Raw genomic sequence first — 19,103 nt, forward strand, 5'->3', positions numbered from 1 at the left:
CAGTGGCTCTATAGTGCGCGTTACTGTAAAGCCCAGTAGCCCTTTTCCTCCCCTAACCTGACCAGGTCCCGGCTTTTCAAGCGGGATTCGTTGAGCAGAGAGGGTGGGGGGGGGACCTGCGGTTTGAGGGAAGGGGGTTTTCCCCCCACCCCACCCCGGTGCCGGTCCCCGGTGCCGTCGTCGTCGCCCGCGTTGACCCCAGCTGCGGGAGGGAGATGGTAACGGGATGAAAAGGGGTTTAACGAGAGGGGACGGGGCTGCGGGTTTCCTGTCCCCGTGCTGGGAAAGGGGGATCCATCCCACCCCTCCCCGCCATGTCACCCATCACCGGGGCAAAACCCACCGCGCTCCCTGCCCGCTGCGTCCCACCCGGGGAGTGCCAAGTCCCAGGGAGCGATTGTTGGTGATTGCCACAAAAAAAACCCCCCACGCCGTCCTCGATGGCAGGGAGGTGACAGGGACGTGCCTGAGGCCCTCCCCAGCCACAAACCGCGGGCGCTTCGGCACGGCGAGGATGCTCGATGTCCCCACGTCCCCTGGCGATGGTGACCACCTTCTCCCGTGGGGACGTTTCTGGCACAGCCGGCATCGCCGTCCCATCCACGTCCCATCCGTGGCACCGGCGTCCCCCCACGTCCCACCTCCCCGGTGGGGGACAGCGGCCTCGGGATGAAGGGGACGGACACCCAGCGGGTCCCTCGGTGCCGGCACGGGTGGCTCCATCCCTCCGGCACGCCGGCACGGCACCGGCGAATGGTCCCCACGGCCCTTTCCAATAAGTGGCAAATGATTCTTCATCCTGTCGCTCCCCGGCGGCAATAAACCTTCATCACAATGAAGTCATTTGATTTCCACGTCCTGTAATCGCGCGGCGATTTGGCATTAATTAACGAGCGCTTACGGGAAGGGCCGGCTGCCGGAGTTAGCCCTGCGCTTTTCCAGAAGATGGATTGCCTCCGGAGCATCCGCAGGGACTCACCGGTGCCGGGGGACGTCCCATCCCATGCCGGGAGCGGGGTCCCGAGGGGACGCTGAGCTAATTTTCACTCTCACCCCACTTTCCCCTGCCCCGTCCCCCCCCAATATCGCTCTTCTCCTGGGCAGGGCTGGTGGGGAAACTGAGGCACGGAGAGGGATGGGCAGCAGGGTGATTTCTTCCCCGCAGGCGAAAGGGCCGGGGCCGTCCCGGCGCGGGGGGAGCCGGGGGCTTTGGGGCCGGGGGTGCTGGACCGTGGTGTTGACTCAACAGGGAATTAAGCTCGTTAGAAACCGCCCGGGGCCCGGCGGGGGCTGCGGGGGGAGAGACCCCGGGGACAGGAGGGGTCATCGGCACCGGGGGATTATCGGCCCCGGGAGTTGTTTGGTGGCGATGGGGTTGTGTCCGGGTGGATTCTCTAGTGTCTAATAGAAGGGTTGAATCCCGCCGACGGCCTGTGCCAAATCCGCCACCGTCCCCGCTGACCCCGGCCACGCTTCCCCTCGCAGCCCTCGCGCCGCCGTCACGGCCGAGCCTTGCCGGCGCGGGATTGTTCCCTTTGTGCCGACGTCTCCCTCGCCGGAGGCTTCCCCGAGTCTGCTTCTCCCTCGCTCGCAGCTTGGCATCGAACCCTTATTATTCTCTTGTCAATTAGATTTTATTTTATTTTTTTCCCCCAAAGTCTCCATATTTTGCGGAGGGCGGGTTCCTGCCGCCTGGGAACACCTCCCGTGCAGTTACACCCCCCAGATCCTCCGCTGGCGCCGGAGCCCATCACGAAACCCCCCCCGTGCGGTTAATTTGCAGCCGTCGCCTTCCCTCACCGAGCGGGTTCGGAGCTGCCGGTGATTCACCGGGGCTCGGTGTGGCTCGTGCCTCAGTTTCCCCAGTGGGGTAGGACGGGGTCCCCCTCTCTGGCACCCCGAGGGGCTGGCGGGGACGTGACGCTGCTGTGTCGGAGGGTGGAGATAGGGAGAGGAAAAGGGACGGGAATTGGGATGGGATGGGGATGGGGAGAGGGTGGGGATGGAGTGGGATGGGGACGGGAAAAGGGAGAGGGATGGGGAAGTGTGGAGGGTAACGCCGAGGATTAGGGATGGGGAGGATGAGGAGGATGAGATTGGGGAAGGCATAAAGATGGGGATGGGAAAAGGTCGGGGATGGGGACAGGGATGGGGACAGGGATGGGGACAGGGATGGGTTGGGGGGGGGACGGGGTGAGGATGGAGATAGGATGGGGCTGGAGGTAGTGATGGGACGGGGCTGGGGAGAGGGATGAAGGTGGAGCTGGAGGGGGATGAGGAGGGGAATCGGAACGGGGAAGTGTTGAGGATGAAGAGCGGGATGGGGACGGGGAAGAGCGGGGCAGGGGACAGGCACAGGGGCACCGGCCAGCGGTGCGAGTGCCCTGGGCGACGCTCGGGCGGGTGCTGCCGGCCCCGGTGAGCGGTGCTGCCCGCGTGCTGCCTGCATGCTGCCCGATAAATCCTCCCGTCGTATATAAGCCACCCCAGCGCCGGGTTGCCAGATTTTGTCTGGTGCCTTAATGTCAGGACTGTAAATTAGCTCCCGGCACCAAGGCGACCTTGACGAGTTCTCCGCAGGGTTTAGTGCCAGGGGGGAGTGGAGCTGGGGGGGGGCGGGAAACGACAAGGACACACGTGGGGGCCCTGTCCCCAGCCGTGCCTCAGTTTCCCCAGTGCAGGCAGGGACGCTGCTGTGCTGGCGGAGGTTCTTGCACTCTGAACCTGTGGGATGCCGGACCCCGCCGTCACCGCTGCCATCGCCCAGAGCCCGCGGGCACCGTCACCTCCGCGCCGGCGTTGGGAGCGACCGTCACCAACCCTCAGGTCCCCCCCCAAAAAAAAATCTCTGACCCCGGCAGCGCCTTTGGGATCCCAAAGAGATGGGGGGCCGGAGGAGACCGATCCCCCCCCGTCCCCAACCAGGGGCAGCTCCTCCTGGGCCCCACGGCCCGGGAAGGGGTCACGGCCACGGTCAAATCCTCCCGGCGGGGAGCTCTGCTCTGACCCACCTCCGGCTGCCGAGGGGTTAAGAAGCCGGGGCAGCGCCCCCGCATAGCATCTACCTACTGACCGCAAACTTACCTCCCAATTATCGATTGGCGCCCCGGCACCGCCACACGCGCGCGAGCACACGTGTACGCGCGTGTACGCGCGTGTACACGGGTGCTTGCGTGCCTACGTGTGCGCGCACAGGGATGCGCATGCATGTACACACTCAGATATCTGCACCCACGCGTGCACTGGGCTTGCTCGCCGTGCAAATCCCGCAGGGCGAGCACCCCAGTGGGTGCCGGGTGGCCATGGTGGGGCCGCATCCTGCGCACCCCTCCCCTTTCCCATCTTTCCAGGCTCTCCTTGTCCTTTCCCAGGAGGAACCAGCCCCTGGGGGCGGGTTGCAGGATTTGTCCCACATCGTCCCGGCTCATCCCAGGGCCGGGATATTTGGCTGTTGCTTGCTCAGCCGCCGGGTGCTGAGCTCACGGCAGCCAAACAGCTACTTAATCGATCGATCGAGACATTTATCTGCCTCCCCCCAACTCATCGCCGCTGGATCGCCTCCAGGTCGCTAAAATTAGAATCCGTTAGAGCGGCTCCGGCTGCGCTGGGAGTGGGGGGGGGGGAGCACGGCGGGAAGGGGAGGTGGGTGCAAGGCCGTGCGAGGGTGCAGGTATCCGTGCGAGGGTGCAGGTGTTTGTGCGAGGGGAGGGGTGGATGGTGGCGCGGGGTGGTTGGGATCGGGGCTGGAGGGTGCACCGCGACGTTTGGTGCGTGCGCAGGGGTGCAGGAGGGACGGGGACAGCAGCAGCTGCACCGGGGACGGGGTTGGAGGGACCAGGGATGGGCTGGAGGGACCAGGGATGGGGTTGGAGGGACCAGGGATGGGGTTGGAGGGACCAGGGATGGGGTTAGAGAGACCAGGGATGGGGTTGGAGGGACCAGGAATGGGGTTGGAAGGACCAGGGATGGGGTTGGAGAGACCAGGGATGGGGTTGGAAGGACCAGGGATGGGATTGGACGGACCAGGGATGGGGTTGGAGGGACCAGGGATGGGGTTGGAAGGACCAGGGATGGGGTTGGATGGACCAGGGATGGGGTTGGAGGAACCAGGGATGGAGTTGGAGGGACCAGAACTGGCATCAGCTGCACTGGGGATGGGGCTGGATGGACCAGAAGCAGCGGTGACACTGCAGGGACACCCTGGGAGCTCCTGGGTGTGGGGTTTAGTGTCACTTTTCCCCTCATTTATTTCCTTTTTGAAATAAAATCAAGGCTTTTTAAGTGCTTCAAATGATATATTTTAATTTTATACCCCTGTGTCACCCCAAAAGGTGACAGTCTGGGGCTGGAGGGACCCAAAATTTCCCTGGGGAGACAGGGAGGGGTCGGACTTGCTGCATTTAGCTACAAACCCGTGGGGGAAAGGGAATTCAAATGGGAACACGAGGCAGCGATTTTATATTTTCCCTGGACATATTCACCACTATTATGAAAAAAAAAAAAAAGAAGGAATAACATAAAGCAGAAAAGCTGCAGCTTGACGGCTGCACCAACCCCCCACGCTGCTCCGACAGCATTCGAAGGTTTAAAAATGGCTTTTTTATCATTTTTTTTGTTGTTGTTATTATTTTTCATTTCCTCCCCCCCCAGCTTGGCTCCCTGGCTCTGATTGACTGTGACTGACGGCTCGGCCCATCGGTTTCAATTCGAGTCGCCGCTGGATTTCCAGCTCCCGCTTGCTTTATCGATATAATTGGGATTTTTTTTTTTAATAAGGATTCGGCATCCATCTGGGGGGGGGGGTGTTAACCCCCCCCAGGGGGGTCCCAGCGCTGCCCCCCAGGACAATAACTTTTCCCTGTGGCCTTTTCCAACTCGTCCTTGAATTAAGGCCCGTGTCCCGCTCGGTGTTTATTTAAAATATTCCCGGCGGAGGTTATTTATGGGGGGGTGAAATGGAGCCGGGCCGGTGCCGCTGGTTTGAAAAGGCCATTTCTGACTTTTCTCTAATGGGCTGTTAAAAATCTGCAATAAAACAGCCCCAGCGGCGCTGCCCCCCCCCCCCCCCCGTGCTGGGAGCTGCTGGGGGCCACACTGGGACCGGACTGGGAGGCTTACTGGGATGAGACTGGGATCATACTGGGGGCATACCGCGATCAGACTGGGGGTATACTGGGATGAGACTGGGACCATACTGGGATCAGACTGGAGCCATACTGGGATCAGACTGGGGCCGCATACTGGGATCAGACTGGGGATATACTGGGGTGAGACTGGGACCATATAGGGATCAGACTGGGAAAATAGTGGGATGAGACTGGGACCATTACTGGGATCAGACTGGGGAGCGTAATGGGATGACACTGGGCTGCACACTGGGATAAACCTGGGGGCCATACTGGGATCCAACTGGGGCTGCACTGGGACCTCAGTGGGGGCTCATGCTGGTGGGACCATACTGGGAGCAGGAGGCCCATACTGGGAGTGCACAGGGGCTTAACTGGGATGAAACTGGGCCCACTCCTGCCCATACTGGGAGGGGACGGAGCCCACAGGGCTCAGCCGCCGTCACTTTTCCTTCCGGTCCCAATTCCAGCCAAAAAAGATTAAAAAAAAAGGTGTCGAATTTGTCCAATTCTATTTTTTTTTAACGAGATAAATTAAGACAAAAATAACAATGGGAGCCCAGGGGCCGCGGGGAAGGTAAGAAGGGAAAAAAACCCCAAAACATGGAAAAAATGAGTAATACCGCCCGGTTCCCCTGCCCGCGGGAGGGAATGAGGATATAATATAGGGTTTATTTTATTTTCTCTTTATAAATAGTCCCCTCTCCCTGTGCCCCCCAAATCCGCTTAAATAAGGGGGGAAAAATCCCCCCCCCCCAGCAGCATCCCTGTCCCTGGGTCACCGTCCTTGGGGTCCCAAATCTTGGGGTCCCATCCTTGGGGGTCCCCATCTTTGGGTTCCCATCCTTGGGGTCCCCTCCTTGGTGTTCCCGTACTTGCTGTCCCCATCCTTGCGGAACCCAACCACAGGGTCCCATCCTTGAGGTCCCCTCCTTGGGGTCCCCAACCATGGGGTACCCAACCATGGGGTCCCATCTTTGGGGTCCCATCCTTGATGTCCTCATCCTTGGGGTCTCCTCTATGGGGTCCCCTCCTTGGGGTCCCCTCTCCTTGGGGTCCCCAACCATGAGGTCCCATCTTTGGGGTCCCATCCTTGAGGTCCCCTCTCCTTGGGATCCCCAACCATGGGGAGTCTCCATCCTTAGGATCCCATCCTTGGTGTCCCCATCCTTGGGGGTCTCCATCCTTGGGGTCCCCTCCCTGGGGGTCCCCATCCCGGGGGGGTTGTGTCACTGCATGGGGCCGTAGGGCCAGTTGAGGGTGGCGCCGGCGAGCAGCATGTCGCGGATGAGGGTCTCGATGGGGGTCTTGCCGACCAGGCGGCTGAAGAAGAGCTGCTGGATGCCGGGGGCGGAGACGCTGCGCAGGGCGGGCAGGCGCAGGAGCAGGCGCCCGAAGCGGCTGGGCTGGCTGGGGTGCTGCCGCCGCACGTGCTCCTCCAGCGCGCACTGCGACTTCTCCTGCAGGCCGGCCACCTGCCCCGGGTCCGACAGCCCCACCGCGTCTGCCGGGGAGAAGGGGAAACTGAGGCACGGCGGGGAAACCCGTCCCTTTAGCCCTGCCCCTTTGGCCCCGCCCACCCAGCCCCAGCCCATTCATTCCCTGCGCACCCCGACACCCACCCCCCTGGAGCCCCGCCCCGTTAACCCCCACCCCATTAACCCCGCCCCAGTAAGCCCCACCCAATCACCCCCCGCCCACCCATTGCTGCCCACCCCCTCGGGACCCCGCCCTGCTAAGCCCCACCCCTCAGGGGCCTCACCCCATTAAGCCCCGCCTCATATAAGCCCCTCCCACCCCATTCACTCCCTGTGTCCCATTGACACCCACCCCATTGAGCCCCGCCCCTTTGCCCCACCCCATTAAGCCCCACCCACCCCACCCCATTGACACCCGCCCCACTGAGCCCCCACCCCTTTGCCCCACCCCCTCGGGACCCCGCCCCATCAAGCCCCGCCCACCCCATTCACTCTGTGTCCCCATTGAGCCCCGCCCCTTTGCCCCACCCCATTAAGCCCCTCCCCATACAAGCCCCGCCCACCCCATTCACTCCCTGTCCCCATTGACACCCACCCCATTGAGCCCCGCCCCTTGGCCCCACCCCACTAAGCCCCTCCCCATACAAGCCCCGCCCACCCCATTCACTCCCTGCTCCCCACTGAGCCCCACCCCACGAAGCCCCGCCCCGTTGCCCCACCCCATTAAGCCCCGCCCCATACAAGCCCCGCCCACCCCCATTCACTCCCCATTGACACCCACCCCACGAAGCCCCGCCCCTTGGCCCCACCCCACTAGGCCCCGCCCCCTGGCCCCACCCCACGAAGCCCCGCCCCCTGGCCCCACCCCACGAGGCCCCGCCCCTCACCGGGGGAGAAGAGCGCCAGGGCTTTCAGGCAGGCGTACTCGGCGGCGTCGACGCGCAGCGCCTTCAGCTTCTCCACCTGCTCCTGGAAGAGGCGGATGTGGTCCATGAAGGCGACCACGCGGTCGGCGGCCATGGGAGCGGCGTGAAGCCCCGCGGCGGCCAACAACGGGGCGGCGTGCAACGGTAACGCCGACTGCGCCGCGTTCAGCACGAAAAGCTCGCTCCAACCCAACCGCAGCAACGCCACTTGATCCGAGAGCTGCAAGTCCGGGAAGAAGGGGATGCCCTTGGCCCATTCGATGGCGCTGAAGAGGAGGCGCGCGGCCAGCTCGCAGATGCTCTCGATGCCCGCCGCGCCGCCGGGCGGAAGGCACTGGGCGCCGTAGCCGGACGGGGGGTACGGTTCGGCGCGGAGCAGCAAGGAGATGAACCCGCTTAGGTAGCCGTGACCGCCGTAGGGGTCCCCGGGGAGCAGGGGGAATTGGCCGGGGCTGCCGGGGCCGTGAGCCATCCGACCTCGCTGCACGGCTGCGGAGGGGAGCGGGAGGTCAGCACCCCGAAACGCCCCGTCGCCAGACACCCCCCCCCACCCCCCCCCAAGCCCCCCGGTTCCCCCAGGGGTTGAATACAGCGGGCTGGGGTGCACCCAGGGGCGCAGGGTGGGGCCCCAGGGATTGCAAAAGCCCTCTGGGTGCCCCCCCACCCATTTTAGGGGGGGGACGTGCCACCCAGGGTGGGGACAAAGCCCCCCCCGCTCTGGTGACACCCCCCCCCCCCCCCAGCGCGATGCCCCCCGGCTCGGCCGTCCCCCAGCTCCCACCCGGCTCTCCAGCCAGGGCGGCCGTAACGCCCGATTCGGGGGGCTCCCGTGGGAGCGTTTGGGGTCACCCTCTTCTTGCGAGGGGAGGGTGCTAACCAGGGGCCCCAAGGAGATGCTCTGGGTGCCCCCCCCAAAGTCCCAGCCCCTGCGGGTGGGGGGGGACGACAGGAGCTCCCCTCCAGGTCCCACCCCTCGAGTTTTTTGCACTTTGGGCTTAAAAAACTCCAAATGGGGGTTCTTTCTCTCTTGGCCGTGCCGTGGGGGGGTCCGGCCTCCTCCCCCCCGGTGTGTCACCCCCCCCCCCGGCATCGTCGCCCCCCGCGGTGGGGACAGGCTCTGAGCCAGGCTTAGCCTAATGCGGCGTGACAGCCCCAGCGTCAGCCAGCGGTCGGGAGCGGGGGCCGTGGGAACGGGGGGTCCCCGGGGATCCCCCAGGTTTGGGGTGCTGGGGGGGTGCAGCATGCAGCCCCCCCCCCCCCCAAACACCCCCTCTGCTCAGCATCGCCCTGGCAGCGTTTGCGGGGTGCAGCCCCCTCCTCGCTGCCCGAACGGCCCCTGCTGTACCCCGACCCCCCTTCGCATCACCCCGACCCCCCTTCGCATCACCCCAAATTCCCTTCGCATCACCCTGACCCCCCTTTGCATCACCCCAAATTCCCTTTGCATCACCCTGACCCCCCTTCGCATCACCCCAAATTCCCTTTGCATCACCCTGACCCCCCTTCGCATCACCCCAAATTCCCTTTGCATCACCCTGACCCCCCTTTGCATCACCCCAAATTCCCTTTGCATCACCCCGACCCCCCTTTGCATCACCCCAAATTCCCTCCGCATCACCCTGACCCCCCCTTTGCATCACCCCAAATTCCCTTCGCATCACCCCGACCCCCCCAAACCCCATTTTTTTCCCCTCTTTTTGGGGCAAAACAATTACTTCAAACCACTGGGTGTGTCCTGGAAGGAAACGAGCTTTTTTAGCCCCAAAAAAGACGCGGGAGCAGCCCGGAGGGCTCCGTCCTCCCTCCCCCGGCTCCATCCACCGGCTCCGGCAGCCGAACGAGCCGATAACCCCCAAAACCGGTTCCCTTGGCCCCGCCACAGGGTGAGGCCTCCCCGTCTCATCCCGGATGATTTTTGGGGAAAAAACCCCCAAGATTTTTAATCCGCTTTTCCCAGCTAAATCCCACGCCGGGGGTTTGCACCGCCGGCAGCCTTGGGGAAGAAATTCAACCTAAAGACGCGTTCGGCTCCCAGGCTGCCGCGTTCGGTGCCGGATTCGGTGTCGGGAACGTCAGGATAACGGGGAACACGAGCCGGGGGGGGGGGGGGGGGTCGGGGCACCCCAACTCTGAGCTGGAGCATCCCTGCTCCGGCGTGGCCAGCGATGGGGAAACTGAGGCACGGAGCAGCCGGACCCAGTAAATTAAATTCCCGGGACTGAACGCTTTTCCGTGGGCATCCGCGGCGTTTCCCCGTGGCGTTTCCCCGCGTATCTCAGGGCGGCTGGGAGCACCCCCCCCAAAAATCAGAGCCAAGAGGGGGTGCGGGGAGGAGGGGGGGGGGCCACGGGGGACCCTGCCACGGCCGTCGCGCCGGATCCCGGCGTTAACCACCAGCAGCTTGTGGCAATTCTGAACTAAAACAAAGATTAAAAAAGAGAAAAACCCCACAAAACCCCCAAAACCCCTCCCCAACCCCCCCAAAAGTCCAAGGCTGACCCCAAACGACCCCGCTGAGTGTGGTTTCTCCAGGGCAGGGAATTCACCTGGATTTTTATTTTTTTTTTTTATTCTTCCCCAGGGATTTAATCCCCGGCTCCGGCTGCACGAAGCCGGCGGAGGTTTTGCTACGAGAAGGTTTCGCTGCCCCCAGGACCGCTACAAAAATCTTCCCCCCGCCCCCAGCCCCAGACATCCAACCGGCCTTTTTGGGGAAGAAAAGAGAAAATTGAGGGTTGGGCTTGAGCTGATTTTGTCCCTGACCCTGGTCCTAATTCACATTATTTTGTGCCAGCCGGGACGCGATGCCACGGCCGTGCCGGGCTGCCGGCTGTTGCTTTCCAACCTCCCACTGCAATTTTCCACCTTAGCTGAATTTTTGTGATTTTTTTTTTAATGCTAGAAAAGGCAACTTTTGAATTTTGGGGATTTTTTTTTTTAAATGGGATTTTCTGGGTGGGAGCATCGCTGCCGCCGAAGGACCGGCCCATCGGCACCGACTCGAGAGGTTGCAGAATAAACCCCCTGTTTGGGGGGGGGGGATTTGAGCGGCTGAGCCCTCGCTATAATTATTTATAAATACTAAATTTATAAATAAGGGCCTGGAATAAAAATAAGAACACTGCCCTGGTCCTTGTTCAAGCTGGGAGGATGCTGCACGGCAGAGATTCGGTGCGGTTTCAGCACGGTGGCAAAGCCGATGCCCCAACGCACCATTTTGGGCTTAAAAACCAAAAAAAAAAATTAAAAAAAAAAATCTGCTTTAAAGCTGCTGCTTTTGGGGGAGAAAAAAAAAATAAAATGAACCCAAAATGTGACGATGGGGCTGGTCGGAGGCCGAGGGACCGGCACACGGCGTATCGCTGGGAGCTTGAAACGTGATTTTAATCCCGGTCACGCCAAGTATTCAGAGTAATTAACCTCAGATTTACCAGACACTCCTCCCCAAAAGCCAAATTCTTAATCTTTTAAAGAATATTTTGTGTTATCGCCCTCTCATCCCCGGCGGGGTTAACAGCCACGTCCCCGGGCTTCATCTAACCGAGAGGAAAAGTCGATTGTCTCCGTCTCGGCATAGACCCGGACCGGTAAAACCGAGCCTGAGCTAAGCCCGAGAGAAACGTCAAGTTGCGAAGAGGAGTTTGTACGATGATATAAATTAAGTGGAATAAGAAACGGGCTCCCTCGGCGGAACCTTTCCCGTGGGAAAAGCCAAAAAAAAAAAAAATTTAAAAAAAAAAATAAATAGGAGGGTTTATTGTAGGGTCAGAGGAGGGGAACCCCGAGCTCGCTGGGGGGGTGACGCTGAATTTGGGGGTGCAAAAAGGAGACGGAAGCCCCGGGGAGGACGGAGACGGGCGAGGGGGGTTTCGGGGTGCTGGGGGGGGGCTCGGCCGCCGCTGAGGAAAGTTTCTGCCTGATCTGGGGACGGTCGCCCCGAAAGGACGGGGCTGAGGGATGGAGGGGGGACGAAGAGGGAAGGAAAATGAAAGAGGAGTTTTCTCTTTCTGCCTTTTCTTTCTCTTTCCTTCCCCACCAGCCCTTTCCCACCCGCTTTCACTTTCTTTCTTTTACTTTCTCTTTCTCCAGGTGCTCCTTTCTCTTCCTCTCCCTTCCCTTTTTCTTTCTCTTTTCCATTTCGGTTTCTCTTTTTTGCTCTCTCCCGTTCTCACCTTTTTCTTTCTCTTTTGTCCTTACCGCTCGGGCTCGCTCGCTCCCCTCCCGCTTTCCCCTCTCCTCTCCTTCCCCCCTTTCCCTTTTTTGTTCCCACACTTTTTCCTCCCTTTTCCCTTTTTTATTTCCTTTTATTTTTTTGCTCCCTCTGACTCTTTTCCATTTCCCCCTCCCTCCTTTCTGCCTTCGCTCTCGCCGTTCCCTTTTTCGCACCCGCTCCCTTTTCCGCCCCTCTCCTTTTTTTGCGTCCCCTCTCCTTTTGCGCTCTCCTCTCCTTTTCCACCTCTCTCCCCCTTTCCCACCCTCTCCTTTTCCATCCTTTCTCCCTCTTCTCCAGCCTCTCGCTGCCTTTTGCACCCTCTCTCCTTTTGCATCCCCTCTCCCTCTTCTCCATCTTCGCTCCCTCTTTCCCATCCCCTCTCCATTTTTTGCACTTTTGCTCCCTTTTTTGCATCCCCTCTCCCTTTTATGCACTCTCTCTCCTCCTTTCCCGTCCTCTCTCCCCCTTCTGCATCCCCTTTCCTTTCCCACCCTCTCCCTCTTTCCCATCCCCTCTCCCTGTTTCGCATCTTCCATCCCTTTTTTCCCATCCCCTCTCCCTCTTTCCCGTCCCCTCTCCTTTTCCACTCTCTCACCTTCTTTTCCACCCTCTCCCACTTTTGCATCCCCTCTCCCTTTTTCCCATCCCCTCTCCTTCTTCTGCATCCCCTTGCCTTTCCCACCCTCTCCCTCTTTCCAATCCCCTCTCCTTTCCCATCCCCTCTCACCTTCTTTCCCACCCTCTCCCACTTTCCCATCCCCTCTCCCCCTTTCCCGTCCCCTCTCCTTTCCCACCCTCTCACCTTCTTTTCCACCCTCTCTCACTTTTCCCTCCCCTCTCCCTGTTTCCCATCTTTGATCCCTTTTTTCCATCCTGTCCTTCTTTCCCATCCCCTCTCCTTTTCCATCCCCCCTCCTTTCCCACCCTCTCACCTTCTTTTCCACCCTCTCCCACTTTCCCATCCCCGATCCCTCTTTCCCATTCCCTCCCCTTTCCCATCCCTCTCCCCGTTTCCCATCCCCTCTCCCCCTTTCCCGTGCCCGATCCCCCTTTCCCATCCCCTCTCCCCTTTCCCGTCCCCTCTCCCCTTTCCCGTCCCCTCTCCCCTTCCCTCCCGTCCCCATCTCCCCTTTCCCGTCCCCTCTCCCCTTTCCCATCCCCTCTCCCCTATCCCATCCCCTCTCCCCTCCCGTCCCCTCTCCCCTATCCCGTCCCCTCTCCCCTTTCCCGTCCCCTCTCCCCTTCCCGTCCCCATCTCCCCTTTCCCGTCCCCTCTCCCCTTTCCCGTCCCCTCTCCCCTTCCCTGTGCCCTCTCCCCTTCCCTGTGCCCTCTCCCCTTTCCCATCCCCTCTCCCCTCCCGTCCCCTCTCCCCTCCCGCCCCCTCTCCCCTCCCGTCCCCTCTCCCCTCCCGCCCCCTCTCCCCCCCGTGCCCACCTTCCCGCCGCATGCCCACGCGGAGGCACTTGCGGAGCCGGCAGTACTGGCACTGGTTGCGGTGGTGCTGATCCACGGGGCAGTCCCGGCCCCCCCGGCAGCTGTACGAGAGGTTCCTCCGGACGGAGCGTTTGAAGAAGCTTTTGCAGCCCTCGCAGGTGAACTGCCCGTAGTGCTTCCCGCTCGCCTTGTCCCCGCACACCAGGCAATCCCCCGCCGCCTTCCCCGCCGCCTCCGGGCCACCGGCGGCAGCAGCAGCAGGAGGAGGAGGAGGAGGAGGAGGAGGAGGAAGAGGAGGCTCCGGCCACGGCCCCGCCGCCAGGGCCATGCTGGGAAAGGGGGGGGGGGAGCCCCCCCCGGGGGTGTTTTGTTTTGGGGAAGGGGAGACGGAGGGAAGTGGGGAACCCGGGATGGAGGGGGGGAGAACGGGAGAGCCGGGATGGAGAAGGGGGTCTGGGGATGGGGGGGGGGGGAAGGAGCCCCGGGATGGGGAGAGGAGTCTGGGATGGAGAAGGGGAGCCCCGGGGGGGGGGGGGGGGGGCCGGGCAGGGGTGGAGGAAGGAGCCCCGGAGCGGGGAGCGCCCGGGATGGGGGAAAGGAGCGCCGGGGATGGGGAGAGGACCCCGGGCTGGAGGAAGGGCTCCCCCGGGAAGGGGGACCCCGGCCTGGGCAGGACCCCCCGGCTGGCGGAGCAGCGGGAAGGGGCCGGGAGGGGAGGGCAGGGGCGGCGGAGTGCGGCGGGGACGGAGGGATGGGGAAGGACTGGCGGCGGCGGCGGCGGAGGAGGAGAAAGAGAAAAGTTGATTCCCCTCCCCGCGGGGGCTGCCCGGCGCTGCGGGAGGCTCCGGGGGGGCCGGGCTGGCGGCGGGGGGGGGGGGGGCCCGGCTCCCGGGGAGGGGGCGTGGGGGGCGGCTCCCCGGGGCGGGAGTGGGGGGCCGGCCGGGTCCCGGCGGGCCGGGCAGCCCCCGGGGCGGCTGGTGGCTGGTGCTGCCCCTGTCCGGGCAGGGAGGGCCCGGCCCCCACCCGGGGGGGGAACCGGCAGCGCCGCGGGGCGGGGCAGGGGCGGGTGGGTGTGCACGGAGCTTGTGCAAGGAGGGGCGAGTGTGCGCGGAGCCGCGGGCACCCCGTGCGTGGGGGGGGGGGGTGGGGGTGGGTGCTGGTGCCCGCCCACGGAGCTCCGTGCAACGGGGGGGGGGGGGGGGGGGGGGGGGGGAAGAGCGCGTGCACGGACGCGAGCGTGCAAAGTGTGCGTGTGCAGGGATCCGAGCGTGCAACGGGTGCGCGTGCACATGGGTCCACGTGTGCAACGCGCGCCTGCGTCTCCGTGCAGAGTCCCAAGCGTGCAATGCGCGTGTGTGTGTGTGTGTGTGTGTGTGCGCGCGCACAGGGACCGCCGTGCCCCGCGGCAGGGGGTGCGGGACCCGGGCACACGGCGGCTGTGCGGGACACGCCGCGCGCCTGTCCCCACCCGGGTCCGCTGCGGGTCACGTGGCGGCACCACCGCCCCCGCGCTGCCCGTATAAGTCCCGCCGAGCCATATAAGGGCATGTGGGGCGGGGCGTAGCGCCGTCACCCGCCTCCCCGCCTCGGCGAGCCGAGGGAGGGGCGGAGGGCCGCAGCCAATCAGAAAGAGGAGGGGCGGGGTGAAGCGGTGAGGCGTGGCCCAGGCTGCGGGAGGCGGGGCTCAAGGGAGGGGGGCGTGGCCTGCGGAGAAGGGGGCGTGGCCTGGGCAGTCCGGGGGGCTGGGGGGGGGGGACAGGGATGGGGACAGGGATGGGGATGGGGGGGGGGACAGGGATGGGGGGTCCGGGGGGGGGAACGGGGATGGGGACAGGGATGGGGGGTCGGGGGGGGTCCGGGGGGGGGGACAGGGATGGGGGGTCGGGGGGGGGGACGGGGATGAGGACAGGGATGGGGACAGGGGGGGCAGCGATGGGGGGTCCGAGGGGGGGGACGGGATGGGCATGGGGACAGGGATGGGGGTCCGGAGGGGGATGGACAGGGACAGGAACAGCAGGACAGGGATGGGCACAGGGATGGGGACAGGGGGTGCAGGGAGGGGGGGGACAGGGATGGGGACAGCCGGTGGTACCCAGGTGGCCTTAACCAGGGTGGCTGCTGAGCACGTGCTGCCCAAAACCCCCCCCACGGGGTGACCGTCACCGTGGCAGTGCCACCGCGGGGGGTGCCGGGCCGGGCTGGCTTGAAGGAGCCGAGAGAAAAAAATATCAATTGTGAAATTCCACTGAGTTTCATTCATTTCCCCTCAATCCGCAGCCCAAGGCCTGGGCAGCTGTAACCCCCCCCCCCCCCCCCGGTCCTGGGGACCCCCAAACCCCCGGATTTCGTCAGTCCCCCCCGGGGGGGCACCGGCCTCGGAAATCCCCCAGGAACCTTTTTTGGGGGAATTTCATCAGTTTTGACCATTCGACAGCAAAATCCCCTGGGCTGAGGTCAGCGTGGCTGGGGGGGATATATGGGGTTGAGGGGAGCACCCATGGGTGCAGTTCAAGTGTCCTTTGATTGGGGGGGGGGCCATCAGCAGAAAACCCACAGGAAGTGCTGAGACACCCCCAAACTCGTGATGGGTGCTGGGGTGGGTGCTGGGGTGGGTGCTGGGGTGGGTGCTGGGGTCACAGCGCCGGGCCCCCCCCCCATCCCCACCAGCACGGCCCCCGGCCCACGGTGACACACTCCGTGGGGACACGGGTCCGGCCCCCACGTGCCCCAGAGCTGTTGGGCTGGAGGGGGCCGGCGGCACCCCGCACCCCGACCAAGCCACCAGCACCCATGGGTGCCCACGGGGGCCGCCCCAAGCGCCCAGCAGCTCTGGGGGACCCTGGGTGACCGAGTGTCCCGTGGGGTGGGGGCTCCTCCACGGGAGGACGCAGCGGGCTGTCGGTGGGTGACAGCACCCGGGGGGGCACCCCAGCACCCAGAGGGGCACCCCAGCACCCGGGGGGGCACCCCAGCACCCAGCTGGCCCCATGCAGGGTGACAAGGTACACCGTCACCCCGGGCGCTGCAGCGGGTGCAAGAGCATTGCACGGGTGTGACACGGGGTGTCCCGCAGCGCTGCGTGGGTGTGACGGGGGCACGGGGACCCTTTGCACCTTCACCCCCCCACCGGCACAGCACCCTGTGGGGCCTCTCTGGGTCACCCCGCACCCTGCACCCCGCACCCTACACCCCCACCCTTGCACCCTGTACCCTGCACCTTGCAACCTGCACCCCGCACCCCACACCCAGCACCCCGCACTCCGCACCCCGTACCCAGCACCCTGCACCCAGCACCCCGCACTCTGCACCCCGCACCCAGCACTCTGCAGCCTGCAGTCTGCACCCCGCACCCCACACCCAGCACCCCGCACCCAGCACCCCGCACTCCGCACCCAGCACCCCGTACCCTGCACCCAGCACCCCGCACTCCGCACCCAGCACCCCGCACCCAGCACCCTGCACCCCGCACTCTGCACCCCACACTCCGCACCCAGCACCCCGTACCCAGCACCCTGCACCCAGCACCCCGCACTCCGCACCCCGCACTCCGCACCCAGCACCCCGCACCCTGCACCCCGCACCCCGCACCCAGCACTCCGCACCCAGCACCCTGCACCCCGCACTCCGCACTCTGCACCCCGCACCCCGCACTCCGCACCCAGCACCCCGCACTCCGCACCCAGCACCCTGCACCCAGCACCCCGCACTCTGCACCCCGCACCCAGCACTCTGCAGCCTGCAGTCTGCACCCCACACCCCACACCCAGCACCTCGCACCCCGCACCCCGCACCCCGCACTCTGCACCCAGCACGCGCCGCGGAGCGGCGGGAGGAGGGAGAGGGGGCCGCAAGGCCTTCTGGGAGTTGTAGTTCTGCCGGCGTCACGTGACGCGGCGCGGAGGGGCGGGGGGACTCCATCTCCCAGCGTGCTCAGCGCGGGAGCGGACCCGGAGCGGCGCGAGGGTGAGCGCCGGGCGGGGGGGGGGCGGTGTTTGGGGGTGCACCCCTGCATTGCACACGGGGGTGTTTGGGGTGCACCCCTGCATTGCATGGCGAGTTTGGGGGTGCACCCCCTGCATTGCACACGAGGGTGTCGGGGGGTGCACCCCTGCATTGCATGGCGGGTTTGGGGGTGCACCCCTGCATTGCACACGGGGGTGTCGGGGGGTGCACCCCCTGCATTGCATATGGGGGGGGATCAGGCCCTTCTCTCCCTGCTCTCCTCTCCAGTCCCGGGGGGGGGGGGGGGGGGCTGGACAGGGCTCCCCCCCACCCCCCCAAAAGCCAGAGCTCACCTCTGGGCCTTGCACTGCCCCGTGACACCCCCCACACACCCCCCTTCCTGCCACCCCCATTTCCAGGGTCCCATCCTGCAGACCCCCCCAAATCATCACCCTTAACCCCCCCCATTGTACCCCCCCTCAGCCCCCCCCTTCCTGCCACCCCCATAAACGGGGTCCGATCCTGCAGAGCCCCCCCAACTCACCTACTCCCCATGCAACCCCACATCCCCCCTTGCTGCCACCCCCATAAATGGGGTCTGATCCTGCAGCCCCCCCCCCATGGTTCCCCCTCACCCCTGTTTCTGCCACCCCCATTTCCAGGGTCCCATCCTGCAGCCCCCCCAAATCATCACCCTTACCCCCCCCATGGTACCCCCCCCCCCCCATTTCCAGGGTCTGACCCTGCAGCCCCCCCAAATCATCACCCTTACCCCCCCCATGGTACCCCCCCCCCCATTTCCAGGGTCTGACCCTGCAGCCCCCCCAAATCATCACCCTTACCCCCCCCATGGTACCCCCCCCCCCATTTCCAGGGTCTGACCCTGCAGCCCCCCCAAATCATCACCCTTACCCCCCCCATGGTACCCCCCCCCCCATTTCCAGGGTCTGACCCTGCAGCCCCCCCAAATCATCACCCTTACCCCCCCCATGGTACCCCCCCCCCCATTTCCAGGGTCTGACCCTGCAGCCCCCCCAAATCATCACCCTTACCCCCCCCATGGTACCCCCCCCCCCATTTCCAGGGTCTGACCCTGCAGCCCCCCCAAATCATCACCCTTACCCCCCCCCATGGTACCCCCCCCCCCCATTTCCAGGGTCCGACCCTGCAGCCCCCCCCCATCACTTCCATCCCCTGCTCCTGCCGAGCCCCCCCGAGCCCCCCCAAACCCCCGTCTCTCTCTTGCAGCCCCTCTCTGCGGATGCCGGTCCCCGTCCCGGCGGCCACCTCCCGGGGTCTCCGCGCCATGGCTCCCGGCCCTTTGGCTCGCGCCATCCGGGCCAAGCTAGCCGCTGCCCTGCAGCCCACCCACCTCCAGGTCCTGGATGCCAGCGCCGGTCACGGTGGCCCCCCCGGAGCCGAAACCCACTTTGGGGTGGTGGTGGTGAGCGAGCGTTTCGCCGGGCTGCCCCCGCTCCAGCGGCATCGCCTGGTGCACGCCGCCCTTCGCGCCGAGCTGGCCGGACCCCTGCACGCCCTCGCCATCGTCGCCGAGACCCCCGAGCGATGGGAGAAGGACCCCCGCGCCCCCCCCCGGCCCCCGTGTTTGGGGGGGTCCAAGCAGGAGCGGCGCAGGGATGGGGAGTCGCCCGGGAATCCGTGAGGGCAGCGTTGGGGCGGGGGGTGTCAGACCCCCCCCCCACCCCGGTGACGCCGCGGCGAGGATGGAGCCGAATTTGGGGGGGGAAAGCAAAAATACGGGGGTGACCCCCCCAGCCCGCATCGCGTCGGGCCCACCCGCCGCACAACGGCTCCCCCCGACCCTGGGGGGGGGATTTTAGGGGTGCTGCCCCCCCCCATTTAATTTAATTTGTTAATCTCGGGTGCATCCCCCCATCCCGCACCCCAAAATAATAAACGCTCGGAAACGGCCGCCGGCGAATCCTTCTGGGGGGGTTTGGGTCATTTTGGGTGAGTTTTTTT

The 19,103-nt window shown here is 64.6% G+C and overlaps 2 protein-coding genes across 2 annotated transcripts; one reads left to right on the top strand and one right to left on the bottom strand.

Annotated features, from left to right (window-relative positions):
- Window positions 1–6,218: 6,218 nt before the first annotated feature.
- LOC142598517 (nuclear receptor subfamily 2 group F member 5-like) lies at window positions 6,219–13,535 on the bottom strand. The gene is made up of 3 exons (XM_075737251.1): window positions 13,179–13,535; window positions 7,492–8,019; window positions 6,219–6,630 (listed from the first exon to the last, which is right to left on the bottom strand). The coding sequence occupies exons 1-3, from the start codon at window positions 13,504–13,506 to the stop codon at window positions 6,356–6,358; spliced, it is 1,131 nt and encodes a 376-aa protein (XP_075593366.1). The 5' UTR covers window positions 13,507–13,535; the 3' UTR covers window positions 6,219–6,355.
- A 2,630-nt stretch (window positions 13,536–16,165) lies between these two features.
- On the top strand, window positions 16,166–18,785 carry BOLA1 (bolA family member 1). Its single transcript, XM_075736919.1, has 3 exons — window positions 16,166–16,180; window positions 16,988–17,141; window positions 18,329–18,785. Exons 1-3 carry the CDS (start codon window positions 16,166–16,168, stop codon window positions 18,781–18,783), a joined length of 624 nt encoding a protein of 207 aa, XP_075593034.1. The 3' UTR covers window positions 18,784–18,785.
- The last annotated feature ends 318 nt before the right edge of the window (window positions 18,786–19,103 follow it).

Source organism: Balearica regulorum, chromosome 28, assembly GCF_011004875.1.
Source record: "Balearica regulorum gibbericeps isolate bBalReg1 chromosome 28, bBalReg1.pri, whole genome shotgun sequence".
NCBI lineage: Eukaryota > Metazoa > Chordata > Aves > Gruiformes > Gruidae > Balearica > Balearica regulorum.